At 38.0% G+C, this 13708-nt stretch overlaps 1 protein-coding gene across 1 annotated transcript; it reads left to right on the forward strand.

Annotated features, from left to right (window-relative positions):
* The first annotated feature begins 1911 nt into the window (after positions 1-1911).
* On the forward strand, positions 1912-13041 carry FAM240A (family with sequence similarity 240 member A). Its single transcript, XM_010403745.2, has 3 exons — positions 1912-2052; positions 9207-9351; positions 10628-13041. The coding sequence occupies exons 2-3, from the start codon at positions 9212-9214 to the stop codon at positions 10704-10706; spliced, it is 219 nt and encodes a 72-aa protein (XP_010402047.1). The 5' UTR covers positions 1912-2052; positions 9207-9211; the 3' UTR covers positions 10707-13041.
* Positions 13042-13708: the final 667 nt, after the last annotated feature.

Consider the following 13708-nt stretch of genomic DNA (forward strand, 5'->3'; position numbering starts at 1 on the left):
GCAAAGTAGAGATGAGAGCTGTTATACAAGCAGTTTCTGGTAAGCAGCTCTGAGATTTGCTTATGAAGTAAATAAGGGCTGAGGTGCACAAACAACCTGAATAGTTTTCAGGCTGCATATAAGAGCTTAGTTGACAGCTGCCCTGCTTTTGAGAGTGAACTATGTCTTTCCAGTCACCTGCCACCTGACCTTTTTTTCAGACATGGGTAGCGCAGCAGAGTACTAGCTCTGTCCAGGATTTCTGGATGCACCATTTGTCTTGCACAAGAGGTCACTGTGAATGCACAGATGAAATGTTCATTGTAAAGACAGCCAGCAAGTATAATAAACAATGTACCTAATCTATGGCAGATGACCAGAGCGTGCGCAATGTCTTATCTCATTTTGGCTGTCCTTTACAAAGGGCATCTAAACTGCACAAATGTCAATGCATCTAGAGAATATCTGACCAGAAACACATGTTTTGGTCTGATGAAGCCTGGACGCTGAAGTTTCCTCCTGAAATTTTGTCTTTGCAAAGTTTACAGAAGTTATTGCCTACATTATAACATTAAAACAAACCCTCAAATTCATTGCAAATTTAGTTAGATGTGTTTAGTAAGAAGGGAATGTTACTCAAGCTCTGAGTCAAATGGCAAGAAAGCAGTTCTGTTGTTCTGCAACACCATGGAGGTTAGCACCACTGCTGTATCAAGCCTGGGATTAAACTTCTTTTTATAATACCATATTATTTTAATATTCACCCAGCAGATTTTATTTGTTTGTGATTTCTAAAGCCAGCCAGAATCTGAGCTGGTTGTCTAAATATAGAGTAATCAACTTTACCTATGACATGCTGTTGTTTCTTATTCTCAATGCCACATATGTATAATGGTTCTAAAGCTCTGAGATCACAATACCATTGTTATCACAGGTGTCAAGGGAAGAGTTGATTTCTGTGTTCTCGTATGATATAAGGTGGAATGACACACTGGGGAAAGTTATAAGGTACTATTTCTAAGGAGTTAATAAGTACTGTTTCATCAAATCAGAATGAATTGACCAGGTTTTGGAAATAGCTGGAATTTTCCTTTACAGAGAAAGTCTGCTGCTCCTAGGTTTTGCACAGGGTTTTTATGCTTTAAAGGAAACTGCAGAAAAAATAAATAAGTAAATATGGACTACAGAAAGCATCCATCTAATGGCTGCTGCTTTTGCTATGTGGGGTCTGAAAAATTACAACAAAGGAAGCTTAAAATAATCCGAAGTTGTACAAGAACTGCTTAAACCAGCAGTCACATATGGTATATTAGCAATGCAGATGGATTTAATGAAAACTGAGATAAGTGCATGCATCTGTCACCAGCCAAAGCTACAAAACATTTTCCTCAGAAAATGAAATGTAATGATATAAGCTTTCATCTGTAATAGAGTTATAACAACTTCAAATGGTAAAACTAGTGCTGCTTTAATGCATTCTGTCAACCATAGCTAACTATACAGACAATTCCTATAACAATTGCCTTGAAGAGAACAGATTATGTGATAGGCCATAATCAAGCACACATCCTTAGATTAACAACTCCAAAGTACCGCATACTTCCGTAAGTCACCCTGTAATGCAAAACCAAGTGTGGTTTGTCACACCATTGCAGCCCCCATTGCAGCTAAGACAGTATTGTGGAATATTTCAAGCTTCATGGGAAGATTATTAAAATGGATAACACTACCAGGCATTTTAAAGAAAATTCTCATCACTTGCCAAGTCATGCTCTTTGAGGTATCTGCCAGTGTGGGAGGGATGTATGCTCTCAAGGGGGCCTGTGTTTCACGGTCATCTCAGGCAGGGGGCTGCAAAGTTCATTAAATGATTTTATCTTGCTGCTGGTTCTGATCAAAATAGCCTTGATACGATGAAGGATTTATATTACCCCCACTTCAAATAAAAAGTACCGAGGGATGCATTTCATTACTGCCCTGTGACACTGGAGAAGCCACGGCTGCAGTGGTAATATTCCTCGTTTGTTTGTGTCACACAGAGAACTTATTTGCAAGAAGAGTCCTGCTCCAAAGGTAAGGAAGTATTTGTTTTTTGTAGTGAGTTTTCCCTAATTATGTCAACAAGAAATGTGTCTGTTCGCTAACTTTAATTCTCGCAAAAGTATATTCTAGGAAAGATGAGAGTGTGAGGAAAATGCCAGGGAAGAGTGCCCAGTTTAGTGGAATTCTAAGGAAGCAGAGTAGCATTGATGCAGAAAAATATTTAGAGATAATTTCCATGTCACAATCCTGAATAAAACACCAAGAGATATGGCTGTACATTCTCATCTGGTAGGCTAAATGGTAGCCAAGGTTACATACACATACACACACTCATCTCTCAAAGGTTTTTTAACAGTGATCTGCTGCCGAGAGGCATTTTAATTCAATGGTAGACACCTTCTCATGAAACCAGGCAGGTTTTTCTTACATGTTTTCTCTGAACTGGATGATCTAATAAAGAACATGATCCCTGGGCAAAATTTATTTCTTTGATCCTAGACCATCGAGTCTTCCTGTACTCAAAAATTAAGCAACAAAGGAAAGTGCATTCAAGATCCTTGACTAAAAAATATTAATTTATTCTATATACTTGATCTTAAGAATTCTGTAGTTGTTCATAGGAGCAAGCTTCAAATGTATCCAGCAGTGGGGAAAGTCTAATGATCAGAAACAATATTTGATCTCATGAGCAAGCTACAGCCACTTTAAATATGCCTTAGATACTGAAAATTAAAAGCCAATAAAAGTCGAACAAATCTATAGAAAGCTCAGGAAAAACATTTGGACATCCTCTATTGCACGTCACTTATGAATACCTGTTTGCTTAATGCTCACCTCTGTGCAACTGACACGACAGTCCTGTTTGTGTGTGCCAGTGGCAGGATGTGTGAGAATGCAGGCAGCCACCACAGAGAGCCAGATGCAGAGAGTGGGAAAACCTGGACAGCAGAGGGGTGAAGAGAAGATTATCCAGGGATAGTTTAGTGATATCTGCGTGACTGCAGTTTTGGGCACCACAATGTAAAAAAAGACATTAAGTTATTAAAGAACATCCAAAGGAGGGCAACAAGGGTGGTGAGGTGTCTGAAGGAGAAGCAGCTGAGGTCACCTGGTCTGTTCAGCCTGGAGGAGAGGAGACTGAGTACAGACCTCATTGCAGTCTCCATCTTCCTCATGAGTGTAAGAGGAGGGGCAGACACTGATCTCTTCACTCTTGTGACCAGTGATGCAACCCAAGGGAAGGGTATGAAGTTGTGTCAGGGGAAGTTTAAATTGGATATCAGGAAAAGTTTCTTCGCACAGAGGGTGGTTGGGCACTGGGACAGGATCCCCAGGGAAGTGGTCACAGCACCAGCCTGACAGAGTTCAAGAGCATTTGGATAATGCTCTCAGGCACACGGTGTGACCCTTGGGGATGGTGCTGTGAAGGATTGGGAGTTGGACTCAATGATCCTTGTGGGTCCCTTCCAACTCAGCTTATTCTATCACTCTATCAAACGCAGCTCCAGCAAGAATTGGAAAGAGATTTTCCAGATGGAACAGAACTAGGGAAACCAGCCAGAAAGGTGCTTGAAAGCACAGGTCCAAATCAGTCAGGTTAAGCTGGAGGGCTGGCATGGGAAGTGAAGAGGGCAGGAGGAGAAACTCAACAGACATGATGGCAGAGAAGGGAAAAGCAAAGGGACCTTTCATGGAAGCCCTTGGCTGCAGGCTGAGGGAGAAGAGACAGTGCAGAATGGAATAGCAAGCAGCAAAATATAAAAAGCCAGGCATGGGAGCAGAACTAAGATAGTAACAAATGAATGGATGACCTGGAGGGAAATACAAGTATTGATTCCTCAAGTGTTTTGTTCAAAAGGTTTTAACAATTTTAATCTTTTGCCGGAGGATCGCTGAGCCCTCTAGTACAGAAAAGCAAGACAGAGAATCAGTTTCTTCCAGTTTGATAATTCCATTGTTCAGGTGTCTGATATCCAGAGAAAAGTGAAAGTAGATGAGAAGAGCTGAAGCCCATCAGATGAGAAAGACAGAATAAAACACAGTGCATGGCATTCAAAGGCATTGATATTGACAGTCCAGCAGTATGAGATGCAAAACCTGTGTAGATATCACAAGCCTCTTCTTAATATGTTTGTTTGTCATAAAGGTATCATATGAGCAGAGCTCCGAATTTTCTATCAGTGCAAAGCATTTGAAGAATAACTATTCTTATTTGAAAAAATAGGCTCAGATCCATCAGTTTTCACAGAAAAGAAATAAAGGATTGCGGGAATTAGGAAAAAGTATAATGGTTGAATGGAGACTGCTACGTAGTGCTTGAGTGAAAACATTTTCAAATATTGAAACTGTCTAACCTGCCTGTAAGAAACAATCTGCTAGATGCACACCTGCAACTCCTACTACTATAACTCAGTCACATGTCAGTATGGTTGTCAGTTTCATAAAAAGAAAATTCCTGATACATGAAGTCCAATTAAATTGATTGAAATTTACACCCAGAGAAAAACCTCCTGACTGAACACATATTCTGGTAAGAGCATGTACTTCAAATTCTGCCAAACAAAGAAATACTGGTGGCAAAACAAATCACTTGCCTAGAATTCCCTCATTTCATAGCAAACTCCAGACCATAGTGTTTACAAAGGAAAAGTATAGATTGGTAGTCTGTAATGCCGAACTGCAGATGAAAATAAAACCTTACAGTATACATGGAAAGTCACACATCTTTGCTCATGATACACTAATGGATTTTTGGAAGAGACCGAGACAGTTAGGGACTTGGGTGCACCAGAAGACCATAGCAGCTTTCCCCATCCTCAGGCTGGTGCTCCAGATCATCTCCTCCCATAACTGCTGAGAAATGAGGCAGTAAGGAAGAAGCTGTGAAAAACGTCTCCTCCAAGTTGCTCACAAGTGTCTTCAGGGCTCAACCCACTCATGAGATAAATTTCACTGTGCAACCTGACACACAAACAAAAGGGTACAGGGGATTAGACTAAAGTGCTTTCTTCTGCCTCTAAAGAGTTTTAACCAGAATCTGGAGACCTAAGTTAGACTTGAAATGAACCTGCTTCTCCAGGCAGGATCTCAAAGGAAGCATCAGTCAGCCCTTTGAGATGAGAAGCAGAAGATAAATGACATATCCTAAACCCAAGGAAAAAGAGGGAAATCATGAATATGATCACTAGTCCTATTTTCCAAAATCAAGACAGATTTCTGATTGTTTTTACATCAAACAGTACCATTAGTATAGATAGTATTCTCTCCTATATATATCATTCAATTTTTACTATTCAATGCATATATAATAACCACAGTCATAAAGCATGGTCTAAGTAAAGTCAGAATAATAAAATATTGTATTATTTCTAGGGAAATGCGTAACACCCTAAAAACTCTGACTGACTGTGCTTCATAAGAAACACAAGAAGGAAGAAAAATCGCTCTCCTGACTCATTTGATGCTTTGTAAATTTTAAAAATACATTTCATATAACAATGTGTTCTAACACAGGAATAACATCCACACTTTTCTTTACATTTTTTCTTCTAGCTAAGAAACCTTTGACTGCCAATTCTCTCAGTGAAAAATTGTTTCTGGTGGTGGTAATGTTTTCTCATAGAAACAGTGAGTTTCAGCCTCAAACTATTGATTTTTGTTTTACAAAGAAGTCAAGATGTCACATCAAATTGATCTTACATTCCTCTTTTGTTCTACCAACATAATTTTTGAGTTCCAGCTAATAGTGTTAGTGTCACAGCTTCCCTAACTTTGTAAGACCTCCTTTAGCAAATTGAGACTACATAATAACAACCTGCTCTAAAATTATTAAATCTAAAAATAAGTGATCATCTTTATCATGTGTTTGATAAAGCCTTCCTAGAATTTATTGTGCTATTCCTTTCATTTGAGAGCACCTACATTTGTTCATTGGCTTGCAACCAGGGGTCTGTCAGAGAAGATTACCAGAAAGAGCCTCTCATTATTGTTCTCTAGAAAGATTGTCACTAGAGGCTTAAGAAAAGCTTCATTTAGTCCTAGCTGTGGCAAGGCAGTTTAAGTCAGAACTAACTGTAAAATCTATAAAAGCGTATCACAAGTGCCTATGTGCTTTAATAGTATATTTCTGCCCACCTGTTGTGTTACAGTGAGATTGTTTGTTCAAGCTGCTTTGGAGGCTGCTTCCATGGAATCTTTCCCATTCTTCTCTTCCCCTGTTAAATGAGGTCCCTTATCCTAACTGCTTTGAATGAGGCTTCAAGGCATGAAAATAAACTGTTTTCAGGTGATAACTGCTGCTGCAAAGTCATTATACAGGCTTAAGTCTTGTTAGACTCCTCTGAAAAAGGCTGAAGCAGGAGAGAAAAATATGAGAGCTAGCAAAATGGTGATAGACTAAGTCTGATATCCCTGACTGCTCTCACACATTGAAGGTTCATAGTTTATGAAATGGATGGCTGGACAGAGGTGAATTTGAACATCTGTATACAGGATGCATAAAGGCAAAAGAAACCAGGTGAGTTATTTCAGCAGAGGTATTGTGAAGTCCCTACAATCACCACGTGAACAGGCTCAAATAGATAATTCAAAATATAAGGTAATAAGGTGATTCTCCAGTTCAGAAAAGCAAATGCTGGGGTACTTACATTTTGGGTTTATCAAGGATCAGTAATGATGCAGAAACTCTGTGTTCAGTAACTTTGATACCTACTTGTACATATTTGAGTGTTCTCCAGCATTAGGGGAAAAGAAAACAAAAAGAGTATTAAGAACTGAGGAACAGAAAAGTCAGCACCAGGATACCCGTATGTTAACACAATATAAAAGGTTAGGAAAGAAGAACAACTTGAACAGTGCTCTTAGTGTACCTGATCAAGCAGTCACAAAGAAAATACCCCAGAGTATAGACAGAGAAAACCACTAATTTCTCTCCCTGCCCCAGCTCACCCCCCACAAAAAGAATAAGACACCCCCTGCCCAAAACCAGTAACAGGTAATACTACACACACTTTGTGGTCTCAACAAGGTTCTAACATTCTTCTAAATACTGCCAGCACCAGATGTAAGGTGAATAGCAATGGAAACTACTTCTGAATATGTTTTTTATTTGCTTTAAGTTTTCCTTTGTGATTTTTTGCTGTGGGGGCAGGTGTTGGAAAGATACATCTATAAAATGCATTAAAGCCACTACCAAGAATGTATACAATCAAATTAGGAGGCAGAACATTAGAAACCAGTAAAGAATGTGTGTATTCTGAAAGTATACACTTGGGCTCAATTACATCTTTTAGCAACTAGTTCCATAATTTTGCCTCATTCAGGAGTGATATTTACCACCATCATATATATATATATATATATATATATATATATATAAAATGCACCCCCAGAATATTGGACAGGAATTCATAATAATTCATAAGGATGAAGCTATTATGCTTTGCTATCTCTTCTGATAAAGAAACCAGAAGACATTATCTCCTGGCAGTTTATGTTGGAGCCCCAGGTATACAGGGGAATTTTTCTTCCTGCACTCCAGAAAGAGTTATTCTTAGAGATTAAGTCCTAGGGTGGAAAGCCCATTAGTTTTACTTAGATGGCTTTTACCATATCTTTTTCATACCTTTGAAGATTAGTCCTAGTACACCAAAAGTTTAAAGGGTAGTAACTGCCACCTGGGAAGAAATATTTGTGTTGTCATTGATATATATGTGGATATTTATAGAATACTTCTATTTTATGAAAACATACACTTGTATAAAGTGAATTTTTGACCTGCAATTGGTTATCCCCTAGCACAGCTGGAGGTGTTCAGCAATACTTGCAATTCACATTACAGACTAATGTCAACAATTATACATCCAGTTATAATTTGTTCAGGACAGGAAAATAAGCTCAGTAATTCTTTTCTGCAAGAGTCAGGCTCAAGTACTGTGCTTCTACCATTTGGAGGCCATGAGCTGATATATGAAGGTTTTACAGGGAACCACAGGGGAGTTACAGGGGAATCCTAGCAAAAACGGGACCTCTTCAAAAGGGCTGTTTTTGTCCTCTGCTCATGGAGTCTTAATAATGTGTCTGTCAATTTTTCACAGAAAAGCCAATTGTGTATAGATTATCAGCTCCCAGTTTCGTGTTTTCTTATGATGCCTGGCAGGGGAATGGCAGAAGTTTCTTCAAGCTTTGCCAAGCTAGCCTAGAGGGGCTTGTTTACTATCTCTCTGTGGCTGTGATTAAAATAAATTACAAATAATTTCCATTAATTCAAAAAATGTGTGAGAGAGCCCTAAATACTTGTTAAAAAATTAAATATTCTGTAAAATATTACAATGGCATGTTCATGCAAAAGCACATAGCAATTTGAAAGGCAGCATGGATACACTAATTTCATATTTAATGAAGTTTTGAAAGTAATGATACCATTTTCTGACTGCAATGTGGCGTAGAGGGAATTTAGTGTTAGCCCAAGAAGAGTCCTCATGAGGCAAATATTCTTTCCCTAGGATAAGATTCACTCCAGAATTTATTTTTAAGATGACATTAACCAAAGCTGAAAGTACAGCATTGTCACAGATATACAAATATACTCAGTGAATTTGCTCTCTTTTGAGAATTGAAGAAGAGGGGATAATATTTAGTAAGCAAGGTGGTTTTTGCAAGTCAGCAACTTAAGAAATTATGTACATAGTTTATATATATAAATTTTCTCCATTTTCAAATACAGCTAAGTGCTAGAATTATTAAAGACAAATTATCAGAACAATAGCCACTTTAACATTTTAGAGACATGAAAATAATGAGGCCAAAAATCCCATTAGATACAGCAATTTTTTTTTTTTTTATTTGTGAGTACAGTAAAAAGTATCCTAATTGCTAAATTACAGAATACAACAGTCCTGTCCTGATTGTGAATGTAAATGTCACAGTCAGATGGAGGTGAGAGATATTTTAGGTACACAAGTAAGAATTCTAATCACTATAGACAGCATATCCTCAAGTGTCAGAGCTAGGAAAGAAAAGCTTAAATGGTGAGTCATGCCCACAGTTATCCTGATCCTACTAAAAAAAGGACTGTGTGACCCTAACGCTGTGAAAATCCAAAACATCAAGAGTGTGCTTTAGCCAGTGAAAACAGATGAGGAACCAGTAACTTTTCATAAGGTTGTTTCAAATTTTTCCTTTAGAGGAAATGAATAGCCAATATTTGCGTCATGAAGTGCGGGGTTGTGAAACCAGTGACCTGAGGAACTTCTGGGAAAAGACCATTGAACAACAGACTCAGTATCTGCAATATGAAAAAGAACGTCAGCGAAGAAGCGCTCTGACAAAGTGGGTAATCTGCATCCGGAAAGGTTACTTGCGTTTGCATTGTAATTTTTTTGGTTTTTAAGTAATACCTGTACTTAAGTAATGCAATGAAACCTTAAAGTAATTTATATTTATTGAAATTAATAAAGCTTTCCAAATTAGGATGCTAATGCTAATGTGTCTAAGATATGACTTCATAGGATAAGAGAATAATTCACTCTTGTTCCATAAATGAGTCCAAAGCATCGAACTTTCTGAAGTTACAGGACAATATTTACCAGTGCAGACTTGTCTGTTCAGAGCAAAGCCAGCACAGATGTGTACCTGGCCCACATTCTTTCTCCGTAGCCTTGTTTACACAAGAAAATAGTTTGAATTACTTAAGATTGTTTAATTTGTGTCAGGTAAATCCATTATAAAGCAGATGGTCCAAGTACACTGACTAAGGCAGCCACCATTCATAGCCACATCTACCTTATTCAGTCACATTCAGCTGGATCAGACACTGCGAGAGAGAGCAGTCACAGCAAGATCAGCACAGCTTTACTCTGCATGAACTCTCCATAAATTGAGGGCATATGCGAAGACATACACTTTTGTTATTTACTATAGTTCTTTTGTCTTGAGATCATTCAGTGAGAAAGCAATTTTCCAAAGCCTTCCTCATACCTCTCTTTGCATTGATACTCGAAAATTAAGAGCAAGGCTAGCCTTACATTACTAACCCTGGATGAAGAAATGCTGGGATTAGTCTCCAGCACGTTTTATCCGTTTATGACTAACCTAATCTCAATGTTACTACTCCTCAGTTGGGAAATTCCTCCCTCTTCTACTCGAGTAAGCTTTTCTGTGGTACCTAGATACTATCAAAAAGAAAACAAAGGGCCACCTATCACCAAAAGCTGCCTACTATGGCTCTAACAGAAGCTTCAGCGTGTGCAGTGTCTCTAAGACAAACAGGACAGAGGAGGCGGGAGACGGGGGAAGTGCTGGATGATGTGACCCAGCAGGTGGCAGCAGGCAATCTCCAGCGCAAGTGGCAAGTCACTCTGGCACACAGGCACTCGAGAGAGGGCACACTGGAGATGGAGATGAACCAAAAAGCTCAGGTGATCCCTCATTGGGATTTAAGAGCCAGTCCTGACGTGCCATCCAACAAAGAGCTCTAAAGGGGCAGGAAAATTTGCATGACTACTGGGAAAAAGCACCAAAGGGTATCATCATTCAAAAGATGAAGAGTATAAATCCATTACCTGTAAAAATATGGGGACAAGCTGATCCATGTTTCTGTCCCTAGGCTCAGAAATGAATGGATGGAGAGGCTGGAAAAACGGATAAAGATGTTGAGGACCCAACCTGAAGACCCATCCAGCTGAAGAGCCCACATTCATTTCATGTTTGGGAGGAAAAGAAATTTGTTTTGTAAGAGGGATGCAAAAGCTGAAGTCAGTTTTACTTTGTAGCTTAAACGAGCTATAATTAATTAGCTGTCATTGTTAGAAGTTTCATAAGTGAAATGTCAATTGTTGCTTTTAAGATTATGCATCTGTCTCTTCATTTGATGAATGGAGAATATAGTACTCTGAAGTATTTAACACTAATAAATCATGGTTCACTGACATGTAGATGCCTGGAAAAAGAGTTTAGTTGCACAGTTGTGCTCTGCAAAAGCATTTCCTCAACATTTCAGGTTTCTGTATAGACTGACTGTAATAGAATGAATTTAGATGGTTAAATGAATAGTAGAGAATTTAATTTTTTACACAATACAGCCCAACTCAGATTAAGAAAGATGGCACATGCACAGTGCCACCACATCCAACATCACTAGTGAAGCCCAAACTGGTGGAAGCTACAGCTGCCATGTTAGAAGTCACCTGTGAAGTTGTTAACACATATATACTGATAAACAGCCTCTGTGAGACACCTACAAGAGCTGCCTGATTAATTGACATCAACCTAGGCAAGCCCTATTAGCTAACTTGAGACATTATATCAGCATTGATAGAACAACTTTAAGCTTTGAGACTGTTCCTGGTACCTGATCTGGCTTGTCTAGAGGTGAACTGATACTTATGTTTCATAGAGTAGCTTTCAGCACTTTCACAGCTGTCTGTCATCATGAATGAAAAGCGCATTTTTTCTTCTAGCACTTTTTCCCTCTAAGACCCAGTATTTATTCATTAAAGACCAGTACTTTCAGAATCTAGCAGTTTTCCTTGCCTAAATTTGTCATTAGTCAAAAATGTTTCTTGTTGCCCTCCTAATTCTTCGTTAGGAAATGTGGCATTTCCTCCAACAATATCAAAGCATTTCAATCGGCTGGTGTAATCAAATCACTTCCTTTTTAAAGTGACTGCTTTGTTGCCACCAAATGATTAGGGTAATGTACTGCAAGATGGGTTGTTTTGAGTATGCTAAAAAACTCTTCTCTCAATCACTTAACCTTTTAGTCCCTTTTTATAAGACTGTTTCACTACCTCTCTAATAACTCATATTGTTTCAAGGCAAAGAAGAATTGAATTGCCAGTGAGGCAAGAAGAGAACAATGGAAGGGTTTGGAGTTTTTAAATCTTTAGAAAATCTGCTCTTTTTAAATCAAAACAAAAATTTGAAGTGCTATTTTTTTCCCCCTCTTTATTTATCACCTTTTAATTCCACTTTTGTGTGTCCCAAGACCAAACAAAATTTATTATGTGAATTTAAACATGTAAATAATGTTTGGAAAACCTGAGAAATTAATGAAAAAAAAAAAATAACCTTGGAGCACTTATTCAGAAATCAAGGTGTCAGTAGGTATGTCCCTGAACTTGAGAGCAGAGTTTGCCAGACACCAGAAAAAAGCTGCTAAACCCATGTTCTTTGGTTTATTCTTATTCTTAAGCAATTTTAAAAGTAACATCAAATGTGAATATGAAGGACAATAGTATAACTACAATAAAGCTCTGCTTAAATAAACAATCACCAGATAGGGCCACAACTTAATATTGGGCTTTAGTAAAAAGTAGATTTCCATGGACATGTCTGTTAACAGGTTTCAATTCTCCCATACCCAAGCCTGGTGCTTACTGAATCTCTAGTTCAATTCCATCATGAAACAGCTTTGGGTTTTACATCATTTTGGCTGAAATTAGAGCTTGAACTGAGCTAAGGGAAACATTTTCCAGTCTCTCGTTCGTTGTGTGAATTATGGCACGTGGGGCAAAACAGAGGGAGTCAGATCTGGCATATTTGAAAAATTAAAGCCACCACCATGGAATAAGCTTTTGTTTGCTTCTCACAGAGCTGAGATCCTTCTTACTACTCATCTCACAAAGTAAATCAGAATGAGGAAAAACCATAGAGAGCTGGGAAAAAAAGTGTGCTAGGGAGTGACTTCCATTTGAGTTCCTCATTGCACATATATGGTTATGTGGTCACTTAAGAATACTTTGGAGTAAGTCCCTAACAAGCTAGAACACCCTAAAATAATCTCTTTAAAATTATAAAAGGGAACTTATTTTTTACAGAATGCATCTATTCTGGCCCAAGCCCACGAGGAGTTCTGAAAATACGTTTTCAGAATGAAGCCACTTTCCTTTGAGGTTTGTAATTCCACCTCTAGTGTTTAGATTAATTATTTCAAGCTCAGTTTTCACAGTGCTAAATTCAGGACTTTGGGCCATGTCATCTTCATTTATTTGAATACTAACAACATATTTTGATACAAAACCCACCAGCATAATGGAGGTGTAATCTACTTAAGAGTTTTGTAAGGTACCACACAAATAAAGAATACATATTCAGGAAATAAATATAATCTAGAGTTAATCAGCAAAAACAAAGAGTGTGAAAGCGTGAAAATTTAAATCTAAATGTCAAGTAACACTCTTAGCAGAAGCTGGATCAGAGTCCAGGATGAAAATTTTTCTGGTAATTTCAAAACAAAAATACAAATCTTTTCTTTACCTTGAAGGTCACAAGAGAAATTAAAAGGAGGGAAAAACAAAACAAAACAAAAAACCCCAAACCACTGCAGTATCTGTGAGAATCAGAAATAAGCCATGACATTATAAAAAAGACTAGAGAAACATTACTGTAGGACTGGAAAAGTCATCAACTAAAACCTGGTAAAATCAGCTGGGTTTTATAAAATTATAATGGCTAGAGAGGATGTTTACGTGCTCTTCAGACAATTTTCCACCAAAATGCAGTTTCAGAGGAGTGCATTATTCAACTAAACAGTTTAAACTTAACTCAAATGTTTATAAAATAGCTTTATGAAGACACACTTGATGTCTTTTGATTTTGGGTTTTTTTCTCTCCAGATTTTCACATTGCTTTTGAGTGTAACAGCATGAGATTTTGAGTTACGCCAAGCTAATTTTATTAGCTTTGC

Source organism: Corvus cornix, chromosome Z, assembly GCF_000738735.6.
Source record: "Corvus cornix cornix isolate S_Up_H32 chromosome Z, ASM73873v5, whole genome shotgun sequence".
NCBI classification, from domain to species: domain Eukaryota; kingdom Metazoa; phylum Chordata; class Aves; order Passeriformes; family Corvidae; genus Corvus; species Corvus cornix.